The sequence below is a fragment of the Embiotoca jacksoni genome, unplaced genomic scaffold (assembly GCF_022577435.1).
Source record: "Embiotoca jacksoni isolate LCO1_2020_lvr unplaced genomic scaffold, fEmbJac1.0.p SCAF_12, whole genome shotgun sequence".
NCBI lineage: Eukaryota > Metazoa > Chordata > Actinopteri > Embiotocidae > Embiotoca > Embiotoca jacksoni.
In genome coordinates, this window is record NW_027185252.1 from 7779687 (window position 1) to 7795874 (window position 16188).

The 16188-nt window shown below is 41.2% G+C and overlaps 2 protein-coding genes across 4 annotated transcripts in view; both read right to left on the bottom strand.

The window, feature by feature from the left end:
* LOC138195268 (C-terminal-binding protein 2-like) overlaps positions 1 to 6616 on the bottom strand; it is a 69954-nt gene extending 63338 nt beyond the window's left edge. For 2 of the 3 annotated variants that reach the window (XM_069144537.1, XM_069144540.1), the window contains exon 1: positions 6281 to 6616. The gene's annotated coding sequence lies outside the window, so the exon portion shown is untranslated. Of the gene's footprint in view, positions 1 to 1446; positions 1869 to 6280 lie in introns of those variants that run through there. The other variant, XM_069144538.1, reaches the window with a different exon arrangement.
* Positions 6617 to 13719: 7103 nt separating this feature from the next.
* On the bottom strand, positions 13720 to 16043 carry tex36 (testis expressed 36). The gene is made up of 4 exons (XM_069144032.1): positions 15972 to 16043; positions 15715 to 15870; positions 15492 to 15566; positions 13720 to 15392 (listed from the first exon to the last, which is right to left on the bottom strand). Exons 1-4 carry the CDS (start codon positions 16020 to 16022, stop codon positions 15078 to 15080), a joined length of 597 nt encoding a protein of 198 aa, XP_069000133.1. The 5' UTR covers positions 16023 to 16043; the 3' UTR covers positions 13720 to 15077.
* Positions 16044 to 16188: the final 145 nt, after the last annotated feature.

Consider the following 16188-nt stretch of genomic DNA (forward strand, 5'->3'; position numbering starts at 1 on the left):
GCCTATTCTTTGAGCTTACGTGTCGAGATAATCGCCATGCTGCCGTAAAGAAAGAATGTGATCCTTTAAAGAAAAAAAAAAAAAAAACTTCAAACCCCATGTACCCAGTTAATAAAATGAGCTGATGCATCTTCCGCTGCTATTAGAAGTAGCACTCAGACACTATGCATGCATACTGAAAGTGTACATACTGCACTACTCCAGGTTGAAACATCCTATTAGCCTGCACATTCAGAGCCATTAGCATTTAAATATGCAGGAGCTGTGCTCCTTTCAAAATGCCATTTTTACTCTGCTGCAAGGAGAGTTCTCCAGTTGTCATAAACAACTTTCTTTTTTTCTTTTTTTTTTTTCCAAGGACCTTTTCAAATGTCAGGGCCAATCAAACACAACACGACAGGTCTCTGGGTGGGAGAAAGAAAAAAAAAAATACAGCTCAGAGGGCAGAGAAGAAAAGCAGACTTATCATGCATATTCATGTGGTTGGAAGGTTCAATGACTGCTGTCTCTGAGAATTGTGAGCAGTGGCAAAACAGTTTGTGTGGTAAGAGACAGCTGAAAAAAGTAGGCTTTTAACTCTTTTCTGCCCTTCACCATGTCCAAATGTCAATGTCACAGACCCACAACGGCCAGAGCATTGTGTGCCCATGAGTGACTCCCAAAACCCCAACTCCATCTCTTTTTTTTTTTTTTTTTTTTTTTTTTTTTTTCACCTTTTCTCTCCGTCAGCAAATTTGGGCAGAAAAGTTTTCTCTGTGAAGTGGTGCTCAGCAGAATGGCAAACAAACAGAGCCATCTCTCCACTGGCCAGGGCCCACTTCAGCATTTTAGAAATCTCTTTCAGTTTACAGCTTGCCTAACATCAGCAGGATGGATCCTCCTGACACAAGTCTATGTCAGCTGGACTGGAATAGGGTCTCTGCCGAGACACAATGGAACCCTACCGCCTCCTCCTCAGACGCTGAAACAGGAGAGAGCAAGTAGGAAGGAAGGTAGACCCCCCCCCCCCCAAAAAAAAGAGGAAATAAAACACAATACATGTGTCGGTACTTTCTGCATATATGCGTGTACTCATCCTCAGGGAACTTTCACCAACTCGGACGCAGAGAGCAGAACGCCCCACTGGTATCTTCCTCTCTATCTGTTCCTGTCTTTCCCTCTCCTTCACTTCCTGCCTCTCTTCATTAGTCTCTGTCTCTTCTCCTTGGCTCCAGCAAGGCACAATCATCCAGGAGGACATTATTAGCTGTCAGCATTAACAAACCAGCGTAGCAGCAGCAACAGCAGCAGCCGAGTCGGTTTCATAACAATGCTCAGAGAACGCTTCATCTCTGCCCCGGCGAGTGAAACAGGCAGTCAGGACAGCCTGCTGTGTGCAGATGGTGCTTTGTCTCTGCTAGTTCCTGCAAAAGTGACACACAGACACAAACGGGAGCGCACACTCACACATAGTTGGAAGACGGGGCCGCTATTCATTCCTAATCCTCTGTGGTTTGCATCAAAGTTAATGGCAGGTGTTTAAAGCTCTGACGATGCCAAGTGAAGGAGGGGAGGTAAGCGAGAGAAGATCAGCTCTTTTTTTTTTTTTTCTTCTTCTTCTTTTCCTGCTGGCAAATACGCACACTTTTTCCGTGTTGGAAAGACAGTGTATTACATCAATGTTAGATGTCCAAACTATGCCCCTTCATCCATCCTCCCTCCATTTCTCTCTGCCGTCGTGTCCGCGCATGCAGTTGAGGGCAATTAGGACTTCTATGAAGGAAAATAGCCAGTCAATAAGGAGGAACGGGGAATCCACAGTCTGATGGTTTCCACCAGGTGGGAGGCGATTAGACAGCCAAGTGGAGTGAGCGAACTCCCATGAACATACATACAGGCAACGGTAAACATCCTCCACTGTTGCCCCACTGCTGCCAAGAGCTCTCCTACAATCATATGATGAGTTAATAATTTAGAAAAAAATGCTCATTTCTGCACCCATAACAAGGCACACACAGTCACAGCACTGTAGGCTACAGTCATCCTTCTTTGGAAAAAAAAAATAAAAAATCTACAGTATGCTTATCAATTATGTACAAATAGCACAACTTTTACTGAACTCCTAGTTCTTCCATCTGAAAATAACAAAATAGCTCTAACAGTTGTTCCAAAAGTCCAAAACGAATTAACGACAACAACTGTAACAATGTCAGTTTGATTAATATGTCAGATATGTGCCGCTTTACTCCGTTATATCATCGAGAATTCAAAGTTTTGCTTGTTAATTAGTTGGCTTGGAACTTTTGACAGGCATTTTCCTCTATTTTCTGCAAAATAAACGACGAACTGCTTAATTAAAAGATGATGAGGTTCTAGCATGCGACATTTACCCCACTAATGATAAACTAATAACTTCATGGACTGTAATACTGTTAAGTATTGAAAGGACATTTTAACTTAAAGAAAAAAAAAAACTTAAGAGCAAATCAAAGATGAATCTTCTTTTTCTACACAAAGCTACAGGACTCCAAACACTTAAGGTCTGTACACAGAGCACCATGTTTTTTTGGTGTGACTAATTCGCATGTCAATATATATTTGTGAACTGCTGTTTTTTGTCATTAAACTTTCATACGGACAGCGAATATCACAGAGTGAAAAAGTGACGGGCGACGCAAAGTAAATAGGCAACGGTGTCACAGCAGGTTTGGCTAACGAACCAAAAGCTCTTCTTCTTATGGTGAGTGAGGAGGAGGACAAGATCGCCGTCACTGGATGGAGTTGAATCCATCACTTTTTTTTTTTTTTTTTGAAAGAATGAGCTGACCTAAATCTATTCAAACCTTTTTTTTTTTTTTTTTCACGACTGACGCAAATTCACATCACTGTATGAAGGATTTTAAAGCAAAACATTCACAGGCAAGTATTTCATATTTTTGTGTTGTTTATTCATCATGCTCCCGGTGTGTAAATACTCTTTTTTTTGCACATATAACCACTCAGGGATTCAGAAATGCTGCAGCAACCTTAAAAAAAACACACCAAAAAAAAACACGATAATGAAAATCTAATACAAGCAAGATTTCAACTTTTTCAGTTTATCACTTTGGATTTAATGTTAAGATTTGGCAACAAAGTAAGAAAAACGATTTTCCGCAGTTTTATGTTTTGTTACATTGTCTCAATTAAAAAAACTTAATGCTTTCAAATACAGCAGCGGGCCATAATTTGCTTGTTTTCTGGCCGCTGCGGCAGCCGAACCGAGTGTTCAATACATTATTTGGAATTGGCAAAGCTTTCAAACAAGCTAGTAGGATGCCAACGTAGCAAGACAAAGCTACAGAAAAAAAAAAAAAAAAAAAAAAAATAAGGCATGAGAGTATGAGAAATGACTTGGCTGCACTTAAGAGCAAACAACTGAGGATGCATTTATTTTCTCAATACTGTGTATCATATCAGCGGTAGCAGACAGGAGTGCATGCACCCACATACAGAAACACACAGGGGATCAGAGCGCCCGGTGCCTTTTAAAGCAGAGTGGGCAAACAGGTCTTATCTGCGAGGAGAATCAGACACCTGCTGCCGTCTGCCGCAGTCCAGATCCACTCTCCCAAAACTATCCTTGACAACCGCAAACCAAACCGGCTGACTCAGAAAGCATCCGAGACACAACAGGGCATGTTCCAACCAGCAAGAAACAGGTGCAGAAAATTTGCGGAGTGCACCAATTACACTAAACACAAAACTATCACCAGCCGGCATGAGACATGGCACAACAGTTGCTGAAAGGGAAAAAAAAACAAAAAAAAAACGAAGTACAACTTTTGTTCCCTCATCATTATTGTAATGCCTCCGAAACCCACAGTCCTTGATTTGCAAAGTGCACTACATCACAAGCACAGTCTTTGTTTTCAACATCAAAGCCTCATTATAATCTCAGAGTTAAGTTTTAAGATGTTTAAAGATCTTTGTGACAGAAATTCGGCGGGGCTTTGTTTCACATTCAACAATTCTATTGTGAAACTGTCAAAGTCTGAAACTGGCTAACTGACTGGAGTTGAATTTATTTATATTTGATCAAAACTCAAATATAAAGCAAAAATGGAGAATTACTCAACAGAAGATTAATTGCAGTGACGTCAAAAGACCTGAGGTATAAGTCCTGAATCCTCCGTGCTCAGTGTGTCTCAGTGACATCGGGCTGTACGTTTCCAGCCTCTTGCAGATGGCACAGTGTAATTTCACACCCATTACCTCCTCTCCACAACGCATAGCAAAAAAAAAAAAAAAAAAAAAATCACATGACAGCAAAATCCTCTCGAACCAACCTATGGGAACTTGCCAAAGCCGTTAGTGGTCCGGCCATTATGGGAATTCTCAGAAGAGTTCACAAGAGCTATTTCAGCAGCGTCCAAATTACTGTGTTAAATGGAGTATTAGGCCGCGAGAATATGATTAACCAATTGTAATTGCTTCGCTTCTGTGACTTCAAAACAGGCAGCCAGTGCATGATTCGGATTGTTTTTTCACTCGCTGTGCTTCTCTTCCTCTTTATAAAGTAATCATGTCAACAAAGAACAAGGACGTGGCGGCATTGCAGGAAAGTACTCGCGCACAACAAACATCACAGGCATCCTGTGTGCGCAGACACGCCAAAAAGAGCGGGTGGTGAGCAAAAGCCCGAGACGGCACCTGTGCTTTTCAAGAACCACATCACGGCTCCCCGGTTTGCCTCGCCGCTGTCCGGCACGGTATAATACACCTAAGACAACACAAATAAGTCCTTACACAAGCGTGTCGTACCGCAGATCGGCCGTGTGCGACGGTGCTCCCTACGAGCACAAATCATGTTGGTAATCACAGCACACTGACTCCGCCAGTCACCGGGGGATATCTGTTGAGGCAAATGAGAGTCCTGATTTCCAATACAAACGCCGCACACGCCAGCACCGACATCGAGCGCGAGCCACGTGCGAACCATAAATATTAAAGCCTTGATTTAGCATTTTCTTGCCATTTTTCCTCCTCAGCGATAAATCAAAAGGCCTGATAGGAGCTGCCATGTACATGTACGATGCTGCCCGTGATTCATTTGCCTGGGGAGGCCAGCTTTCATGTCTGAACACATACAGGCCACGGAGACGAGGCAGAGGAAGTTCAACCCTCAGTGGTGCCGATAGTGGCAGATAAGTGGAGCGGCGAACAGGGAGGTTAGTGTTGCAGGTGGGAACGAAGGAGCTGGGGGGGGGGGGGGGGAAATCTCGGCACTATCTGTTGCATCACCAGCAGCTGATAATCTCAGATTCAAAGCAGATATTTTCAGATGATTAAACGTTCCCGCTAAATGTAGCATTTCAAATGCAAAACATTGGGATCTTGGAAGGACGGGCGCGAGCCGCAGCCTGCACAAGCAGTAAACAAAGGCCTTTACTCCACGGGCAAGCTCCACACGAAGTTTCCCTGCCTGTTGTGACAATGCCCACGGGGGTAGAGCAGATGTCCGTTGCCAGCAGCACATCTGCATACAGCCTCTGTCCCCACCCCTTCACTGGCCAGACAATGGAGCCGCCCTCCTCCGCCTCCTCCTTCCTCCTCCTCCTCCACTTGAAGCTTTCTTCCACGAGAGCCTCCAAATGCAGTATTTAAAAAAAAAAAAAAAAAAAAAGAGGGGCGAGAGTTGGCCTTGGAGAACCAGTCCCCACTTTGCCTGTCGATACAGTAACATGGAATCATTATCTCCCCCCCCCCGTTTCAGAATGTGCAGGGACTCATACGGATGTCTGATTGAGTCACTGACGAAGCCCTCATTAATTAGTTTTCTACAGAAGTCCAAATTGGATTTGTTTGGTTGTACACATGCAAGCAAGAACTGTTGTAAAATACCCTGAACTTTTCTTCAAACTCTTATTAGTATTCTGCGTGTTCCCACGTGTATTTTTTTTTTTTTTTTTTTTTTTTTTTTACAGGGGGCGTATCAATATTTAAAAATTTTTTTTAAAAAAACCCAACAACACTCATAATTGATGTTACTTAGCTCTTTACTATGTTTACCATGACCTTCTTCGTTGCTCCGCTCATTATGAAGTTCGTAAAGCCTTATTGCCACATCAGTACGAAGTGAAGTATCGGCTAATGTCTACTCCCACCCCTTCCTCGTCCCTCCTCGCTGGTGATGGCGCAGGGACACATGGACAGCGATGCGAGTATAGCTTTCAAAAACTATACCGCGGTGGAGCACACACACACACACACACACACCGAAATATTTCACAACCACCTTTGCAATAATCTCGAATCCTACCTCGACTGGATGTTTACTGAGAGTTCAAACGTCGGCTTTGGGGGCTCCAGAAATAGCATCGCAGGCTACGCATTTCAAATTCGCTTGTTATCTCGGATTTAGATAATGATCCACCTTTAGATGGCATAAAAAAAAAAAAAAAAAAAAAAAAAACTTAATCCTGAACGCAACGGGACAATCTCCGGCGCTGGGAAACGGTGCCCGGTGTCGCTTTTTTTTTTTACGGGGGGGGAAGTAGCCTCGGCTTTCGGTGTGGCTGGGTATCCTGCTGTTTACTTATACGGTTCATAAACACTCCTATTCTTTTCCTCCTGCCAGAATTGAGAGGTGTGTATCAGTTTGCTTTTCCTTTTTTTTTTTTTTTTTTTTTTTTTTTTTTTTTTTTCTCTCTCGCTGTTTTTGAGTGAGGCGGAGCCTTTGCCCACTTCTCCCTCACACACACACACACACGCGCGCGCGCGCGCACACACATTCACGCGGGCCCCCCGCGCGCGCGCGCGCGCACAGCACAGACGAGAGACTCTCCTCGCAGCTGATGGAGATGGGACAGCGGGAATTTTCCACAAACACCATTTCTGATTATTATCAGTTATTTTTTTTATTTTTTTTTTTTGTCTCGACTGTTCATTGTTGCCTTTTTATTTTTTTTATTTTTATGTTGTTTTTTTTCTGTAATTTGACGTTTTTAGTCAATCCGATGAAGTTGAATTTGTTTTTGTTTTTTGAACAATATTTTCAAAGTTTGAACTTTATATACGTAGGCATGATTTTTTGTTTTGTTTTAGAGTTACTAGTACATCAAGTAATTACCGGGTAAATGCACACCGTTTGGTCGTCTGGTTAATGTCAGCATAACGTTTTGTAATTTAAGGTATTGTGTTGTTTTAAAATGAAAACCTCAACCTATTAAACTGAATTTGGGTTTAGGTGTCAATTCCAGTGTGTGAACCACATTTTATATTATTATAAGACTTCATGAAAGCGTCCCCTTAGCATGCTAATGTGACTTTTCAGTTGAGATCAGCATAGTGTTTTGTAATTTGTGCATAACATAACAACTAAGGTTATGAGCAGTATTTTTGATCAAGTGTTGGGTCAGATGTTACACTTAAATGTAACTCTCAAATTTAAGTAATATACCCTATTCGCTCGTTAGCGAGCATGATTGGCATCACTAAGGTTGTGAAATGTCAATCAAAAGCTAAACTTGTTATTTTGAACAAGCATCAGGTGTGTCATATGTCATATATTATGACATGTCTTAAATATACATGCATCATAATGCTATCAGCAAACTAATGTTTGTCAAGTTAAATAGTAATTGGTCATTGGGCTAGCAGTATTAGCCGAGCATAAAGTTTTGTAAGGTGAGATGGATATATTGTGTTATTTTCCCGCGTAATGTAAATTAATCTTATTAAACATAATTTTGATTAAGCCTCAGGCCAACCATATTTCACAGACAGACACAGACAGACAGACAGACAGACAGACAGACAGATAGATAGATAGATAGATAGATAGATAGATAGATAGATAGATAGACGGATAGACGGATAAATGCAGTGCTCAAATGTTTATGCGGTTCATTTCTTTTCCCTTCATCATGCCACAGGTGCAGACAGCAGAAGCTGCAGCTGTTCCCTGATGTAATGCTTAAAACATTCGATCTATATTCGACCCTGTTTTAGTTTCAGTCTCAGCAGTAGAATGATTTTAGACACTCCTTTCATTCACACTGCAGTGCTGGCCCTATAACACAGCACAGATGGCAGGGAGCATCTTTGGATTTCCTGGTCACTTCAGTCTCTGCCTACTTTTACAGCACTTCCACCTAATTAGTCTTTGAATGGAGCTTTCCACAAAGACAAAGACAAGCACCTCAAGCAACAGATGAATCATTTACATACTTTCTGTTCTGTATTTTCTGTTGTAGCTTCTGTACCATGTCCTGCATGTGTGGTCCCAGGCCTGGGGGCTCTTGGCCCTGTCCTGAGAGCATATTTCCCCGTGGTCATTTTGTCTTCAGCACAATGTAACTCCCGGGCATGAACCCAAACACTCTAAAGACCAACACCAGCCAACAAGGGACACCAACTGAAGCATATGTTCACAGTGGCAAGAGAGCGCATGAATAACAGAAGGGGGAGGAGACAGAGGAAACGGCTTGACTCACTGCAGGGTGGTAGTATCTGTGATGTAAGTCACGAAATCATTTAGATTCATCAAATAGGTAGGACAAGAAAGGCAAAGGCCCTTTAAATGCAGTCAAACCAACTATCAAATGACTAAGTTAATGACATAGTTTGTCATTTAATAGTATTAAATGACACACGAGGTACAGTATGTACCATATTAGTGTCCTCAATGTATTAGCCATATTAGGCAGCATTTATCTATTATCTCTAAGTCATTTTCAATACATGGATTGTTTCAAATCTGCTGTATTGTTCAAGATTAAATGCAACAAAAGTCCATGTTTGTTAATTAGAGGGCTTATCCTCTGTTGTGTTTACTGTAGGTCACTTAGCAGAACACCTTGCTGTCGCAACAAATATGCAAAGGCTTGTTTTTGGCTCTGCATATTTAAAAGCAAATCATCACACCAATTAGAAGCAGCAATCATGCACGAGGAGTTACAATATGTCCCACTTTTTTGTTGTATTCTGCAGCCAGTAGGATAAAAATCAACACAAATCATTGCAGCCTTGTAGATTATTAAAATGTTCACCGCATTAGGGTTTGGTATTATTTGCTTTTGTTTATAGTTGGTAGAGGATGTCAGTCAACACACACACACACACACACACACACACACACACATACCTCTAATCTGTTCACTGTACAGTGGGTATTTGAGAGGATCAGTAGTGTGCGACTGCATATTTCTGCAGAGAGACATTATTTCTTCCCTCAGTTCCTCCTGGCAGAGATCTGAGTGTTTGACCTTTTTAAAATGCAAAGCGATTCTTCTACTCCAGAGAGTGAACGGGAGGCTCATGATTGTGCTACTAAATTTGAGGGACTTAATGCAGTAACTCACAGAGAGGGAGAGCTGTTCTGCACCTGCTGAAAGTCTTGACTTGGTTACGGGGATACAATAACACCTCCAAGGGTTATGTTAATCTTTAAAGGCGGGTTATTCTTATGCTGCGCCACTCTTTACCTCATTTGAATATTTTGTGAATATTTCACCGCAACCTTGAATCAGTCTCTCGTGCTTAAATCACCTTATTGCATAGCATTTCCTTTTATTTGGTGCTGCGTACTATAACACTTGGGTCTTTTGATTTACAGCCTTTAATAGCAAAATAAACTGTGAACATATTTATTCATTCACTCCATACATTCATCATCTATCCATCAATCAATCTGTTACTATTTAAGATAACTTTGTATAAACACCCTCGTCGTCAACTCATTTATGATTTTAAATTAACATTCCTCATCATTTTACATCCCTCCTCCATCTTGAAAAAGGGAAGTGCAGCTCATTTAACTTCAGCATCACTACCAGAGGACGTATGATTATCCACCACTAAAAAGTGGAAATCGTGTTAAATTGGGAATTTAACAACTCATGACACACTCTACATATGGGATATTGCAATGCGCAGGTCATGGAGTGTAATTTGCATTTGATAATCATGTCAGACTGTTAAAGAGTGTGCCATTGTACTGTATTTACCTCCTCCACCAAGTGCACATACAGTGCAGCACCAGCAGCAGCAGCAGAACACCTTTTTCTTTTCAGATGGCACAATATGATTAAAACAAAGCCACATAATACCACTCCGACTGCACTCACGTCTAATTATATTCCTCTACATTAAGGCCTCTGTCACAGTCTAAGCCTTTAAAAGACACAGGGATGCCTTCATTGCGTCATATTTATAACTCCAATCGAATGCAAATGAGGCAGATTTGCCCCTTTGACTGGAGAATAAGTGTGAAAACAGTTAATTAGACTTGTGAGGTCTCTGTGCGGCTGTTTCTGCTTCCTTCTAAAGCAGCAAACAGAATATTTTGGCTTTGGGATGTTCAAGCAGTTTCCAAGGCTGACAACATAAACTGTAGATACGGTATGTAATGGAGCTGGAAGGAGGAAGCTATACAGTAATATCCCAAAATAACAGCAGTCTCCACAGTATACTGTGAGTGCAGAGAATATAATCTGAGGGACAGAGAATTTAAGCAAAGTGTCACTCTGCTTCAGCTGCACTGTCTCTTCCAATTAGAGCACCATGTTCAATGTGACTAACTTCACTTGTTGGCAAATTTCTCATCAGATTCCTGAATTAATGACTTCCTTTTGTTCAACTGAGAGAGTGTAAAGACACACAGTGTGTAGGGTGTGTGGTCAGGCTCCTGGTCTCTGAATCAAAGTAGATTTATGCATTTTTACCTAATGAGATTAAACTGCTGTGATGTTGTAGTTTTGAAGCAGTGTGGATGAAACTAAGAGGTGGAGCTTTGTAAGCAGTGATGAAACACTTGGTAATGTTATCCACATGTAGTAATCCAGGCTAAGCTACTGTTTGAGCAGTAAAAGTGAGATATAGAGCAGAGAAGTGTCCATTCCTTTGTCTCTAAATATATAAAACAGAAGTGAATCTGCCAAAAAAAACCATTGCATTTAGAAAATGTCTACACGTGAAAGCAACCTCTTTTTTTTGTTTTACTTCCTTTAGCTATTTAATTACAGCTACAACAGCTGTAGTTACAAATATAATGCAATTTCCCTCAAATGAATCATGCCTTATAAATTCGTCCATCTCGTATACACTATTTTCTTGTTCTCTCTTGTTCTCTCTCTCTGGTGGGACTTGAATAGGCTGCTGCTTGTAGGTCTTTGTTTACAACCAGCCTAATGTAATTATTCTCACCACCTACACACAAATTAGCATGTGAACTGTGTCGGAGGACTGAAAAATACATGGAGGAATGTGATTTAGTGCAAGGATAGGTCGGATCTTCGGAAGCAGTGTCTACTACAGCACTGCTCGAGGCCAGGCCGGCGGACCTCACAGCAGCAGCACGGACAGGACTGCAGCTAACACGCTCCAAAATACTCAATTTAAACACACGTGTACAGTGCAAGGACACACCGTTACACACCCACAGAGCTTCCGAGCTGGGCTTTCACAGGGGAACTCTTATCTCTGCCGAACAAACTCCTCGAGTGATGGGAATGTTCTCAGGATATTATCTAGTCCTCTGTGGAAATGAGATAGCCAGCCACCTTTATCACTACCCTCAGACTTTGGAGGACCCCTGACCATTACTGCAAAAAGGACCACTAGGCTGCCAGGGGACACCAATCCACTGGCTGCCAGGGAATTGGAAACACTGCAAGTGGAATGACTGACAGGAGATTGGCCGGACTCATATAGTTTGGGCGTAGTTTAACGTTGCCCTGGGAGTCAACAGAAAATGTTTCGTTGCTATTTGGACATGATGCTGAATGTTTGAACAAGATGAAATGTTAAACATAAGGAAGAGTCCTACTGTGAGCCTTGACATTTTATCAAAAAAAAAAAAAAGATATAAGAAGAGGGGAGAAATCTAAATAAATCAAGAAAGCCAGACATGAATTATAATTGGCAAAAGAATAAACAGAAAGAAAAATATTTGAGATATTTAACCGCAGCGTCTCCATAGCAACTCTCTTTCAAGTCACATCTTTAATGAATAGGTAATGGACAAAATGCAAAATGCAAAACTCCATAATATCAGAACAGATGCCAAAACTTACACGAGGAAAAAAAAAAAAGGAAGGTAGATTTGGTTTGACAAAAAGTGATTTCGCTGCACACAACAGAACATGTCACAACAGCACAGCAGCCTTTTTGAGACGCAATCACATACACAATGTACCATGGCAACACAAATCTTCCTTCTGTTGCAGTTATTTTGACTGTACTGGCAAATCCACCTCTTGTTTTCAAAGCATTTTCTCTCTAACAGGTGCAAAACCTCTCAACTGAACACATCAAAGAGACACATGCACCTGCGAATAAATCACAGCAAATGGTAGAATCCAGACTAGGGCCTCCCAACACCAAAGAGGTAGGATTCAAAGTGTCTGATATAATATTCATGAAGTGCAAGGCTTTGGTGGTTGAATGCTTGTTTACTGAGATGTGTCTTTTGTCCTTGGGAGAAGGTTTGATATTCCACCAAGCAAATGTATTTACATATACTCGCGGTCTTGCCTCTACATGATAAAACGCACATATCTTGCCAAACAAGGCACATACAGCGCACGCAACCACATACCGACTGATGATTGACACACAATTTCAGCGTTGCTCTCCTCAGAGTTCTCACATCTCTCTGAGGTATTAAAAGCCCTCCTGCTATTTTGACAGAACTAATGAGAGTTTCTGATTATGAAGTGTTGGTGGCTTCTGTGCGGAGGAGTTGTTCAAGTTGTGGCAAGTCCGAAGGAAAAGTGTATTCACCGAATTGCACCCACAGGGACAGAGGTGGCAGACAAGCAGTAGAAACCAGACAGAGCCAACTGTCAAACACAAGCACAGATGTGTTTTTTTTCTTCTTTTTTTTCTTAAGAAGCACTCTTCAGTAGCACTGCAGCTCTTTAAAATGCTTTTTAGATTAATTTAGGTCAGACCTGACCACCAATAAATGTTTAAGAGGAATATAATGCCGGCTATTGTTTCAGTGACATGGCAGAAATAGGGTTAACGTAGATGCTGGTATGGCTATAACAATCCCCTCGCCCTACAACACCTCCGCATCACCTGCGCCAAGGGATCAGTTCCTGGCAGTGATGTGTGAGATTATCTCAAAGTTAAATCACAAAGGGCCACAGTTCCACATGGCTGTCTCACAGCTTTCTTATCTTGCTATATATATATATATATATGTATATATATATATATATATATATTTTTTTTTTTTTTTAAAGAAAGAAAGAAAAAAGCCCTGAGATCTGCTTCACCTTTTAAAAGTGAGAAAATTCTACAAGGTCGTGCTACATGGATCAGCTAATTACAACAGCTGAAACAAAGCTTGTGAGAAAAACCCATCTCCCCAGTGAGTACTTTAAGGAAGAAAGCAGCTGGTCAGAACATACTCTGGAGAAAACATCAGCTATTGGAGAGTGGTTGGGGATACTCTTCACTTAAGTGCTTTTCTCTGAGCAGTATTCTCTGTCATTCGCTCCCACGCTTCCTCCTCTCTTGCAAGAGCTGCGCGCACGCGCGCACACACACGCACGCGCGCACACACACACACACGCGCACACACACACGCACGCGCGCACACACACACACACACGCGCACACACACACACACACACACACACACACACACACACACACATATATATCCATGCCTTTCATCCCCAGGGGTGAAACAAACCCATGCATTATGACTCAAATCAAGCTTAATTTATTTCACATGCTCTAATTTAATGTCTTCATGTTGATATGCATTGAATAAAAATAGCTGGATTCTTTTTCTAATTATTTTCCCCATATTTTCTCTCGCAGGGCATGCACATTACACAGGGGTTTTGGTTATTACATTTCTCACAAAACTTGGCCATTGATCAACTCAGCAGGCCAGATGATAACTCGTGTAGACCTGCTGTCCTCTGGTGGCAGAACTATGAACTACCAGCAGTGTCAAACAGCTCCCACAGTGGCACTTTAATTAAATCAGGGCTACCCATAACTGTGTAGATGCTTCCATTAGTGCACTCATTACTATACGAGTGCTTTTATGATGTACTAAGTAACATTATCTTAATGTATATATAATAAGTAACACTTCACATACATAGACAACACTAAAGTGCACTTGACGACATGTTAATGGGTTTTGGGAAAAGCACAGCCTGATAAGTGACATGACTTCAGGCAGTGTTAGATGGGGACAAGTGTCTCACACTTGAAAGAAATCTGGAGGTGTGGAGTTTGAAAGAAGTGGGACTACCAAGTAGTCTCGCTTCTCATCTTTGCTTGAGGTGAAGATGAGGACCAGGTTCAAACGAGGAAGAAGTATGTGTGGAATAAAGAACATGAGAAGTCTGATTTATTGTTTTGGATACTTTTGTCGTGAGTCCAACAATGTTACTGAATTCTTTAAGTATTCTTCATGCATTTGAATCTTAACAGTAATGTGCATTTCAGTACAATGTATTTGTGCGAATGACCAACCTTTTTAAAAACGTTTTAAAACTAATATTATTTTACATTTATATGCTCAAGACATTCCTTAAAATATGTGGCATCAATGTATGCTTTTGTGAATTTGAAACGAGAAGTTTGAAAGACAAAGACATTCCAAGCACCTAATAAAGGATACTATTGTGTTGCATTATGGGAAATATAGCATAGAGGTTTTTTTGTTTTGTTTTAGCTTGACCTATTTTTCTTTTGGGAGTCCTGCAACCTAATAAAACTAGAATGCTAGGGCCCCTATAAAAAAATATTAATAAAATGAGTGGAAGAGGGATTAGAGTGCACAGAAGAAACATTTCAATTATATTTAATTATGTGCATAAAAGGTATATTTAAATACAATTAAGTCACATGAAATCATAAAATGCACTTATTAGTGGCTTGTTACTGTCTAATTTACCAGTCAAATTAGGAATAAATCCTTGTTTGTAAAATTCCCTATTTTCCATGTCTGGAGTAGAGCCTCAAAGTTCTCAAAAGAAGATAAATTTCTATTTGATATTTTTAACTTGGTTCTATATTTGAGCCCATCTGGACTCTCAATGTACTCTCCATGATGCCGTCAATGCATTAAATGTAGGAGCATCTTAGGAGGGTGCTGAGCAGTTGGTAGCTGCCAGTACGTGCAGGGTTTCTGAGAAGTTAGAGTCATCTCGTCCGAACCACATGAACCGCTCCTCTGCCTGTGCCAAAGCTGCCTCTGCGGACTTGTGCTTGTGGTCGCGGGGGAACCGCCTGTTTCTGGTTGGAACACGAACGTCCACCTTCACCGTGAAGTCATTCTTGTAGGCCGAGAGGTTCCCCTGGGTCTGTTCAGTGCTGCTGCCTGCTGCACTGTGGCACAGGCAGAAGTGGGAGTTTTGCTGTCTGCGATCATGAGGACACTTTCTGAGTCCGACACCCTTGAAGTATGCCAATACAGAGAGGAACTGGTTGACTTCCATGGTGATGGAAAACATTTAAAAAAAAAAAAAAAAAAGAATTTCTCCCTGCATACTCACATGAGAGAAGACAGAGATGTTGCCTTTTAAAGCACGCTTGTTGTCGTGGTCTGAGAATGGATATTCTTTAGATATCTGTGTAAAAAAAAAAAAAAAAAAAAAGCTCATACTGCAGTCTAATACAACCAAACACAGAGAAAGGCATTAAAAAGCTGATTTTCAAAAGCGATTTGACAGGAATTGCAAGAAAGAGACTAAAATGTAAAAAAACAATGAGACCAACCAAACTTTGTGCTATTTGCATAGACACCGGCTGAGTTTTAGGATAGCACTCAAAAGCTTCAGGCAACGATGACTTGACCCGACTCAGCATGATCCCAGTGCTTGTACAAGTCTCCCGGGTCTTTGGCTCATTGTCTGCTGAAGCTGGATGAGCAAACTGAGAAGAAAATGACAGAAAAGTTGATTAAACATCAAAGTCTGAATTGTCATGATTTATAAAAGTCAGATTTAACTATGATGAAATGAAGGATTTCTTACCCATTTGCCACCAGGGCTCACTGAAGTATATCGCTTTCCACCTTTTACCATTTTAATAAAGTTTGAAATGTGGAGTCCACCGAGTGATTTCACCAACACGCCACATGCACACACAAAGACTGTCCAACTTAACAACTAATGCAACCACCGGTGACCATGGAAACATGCTGTAAACAGACAACCTGAAATCTGATCCCAGTTTGCCACAGAGATGTAG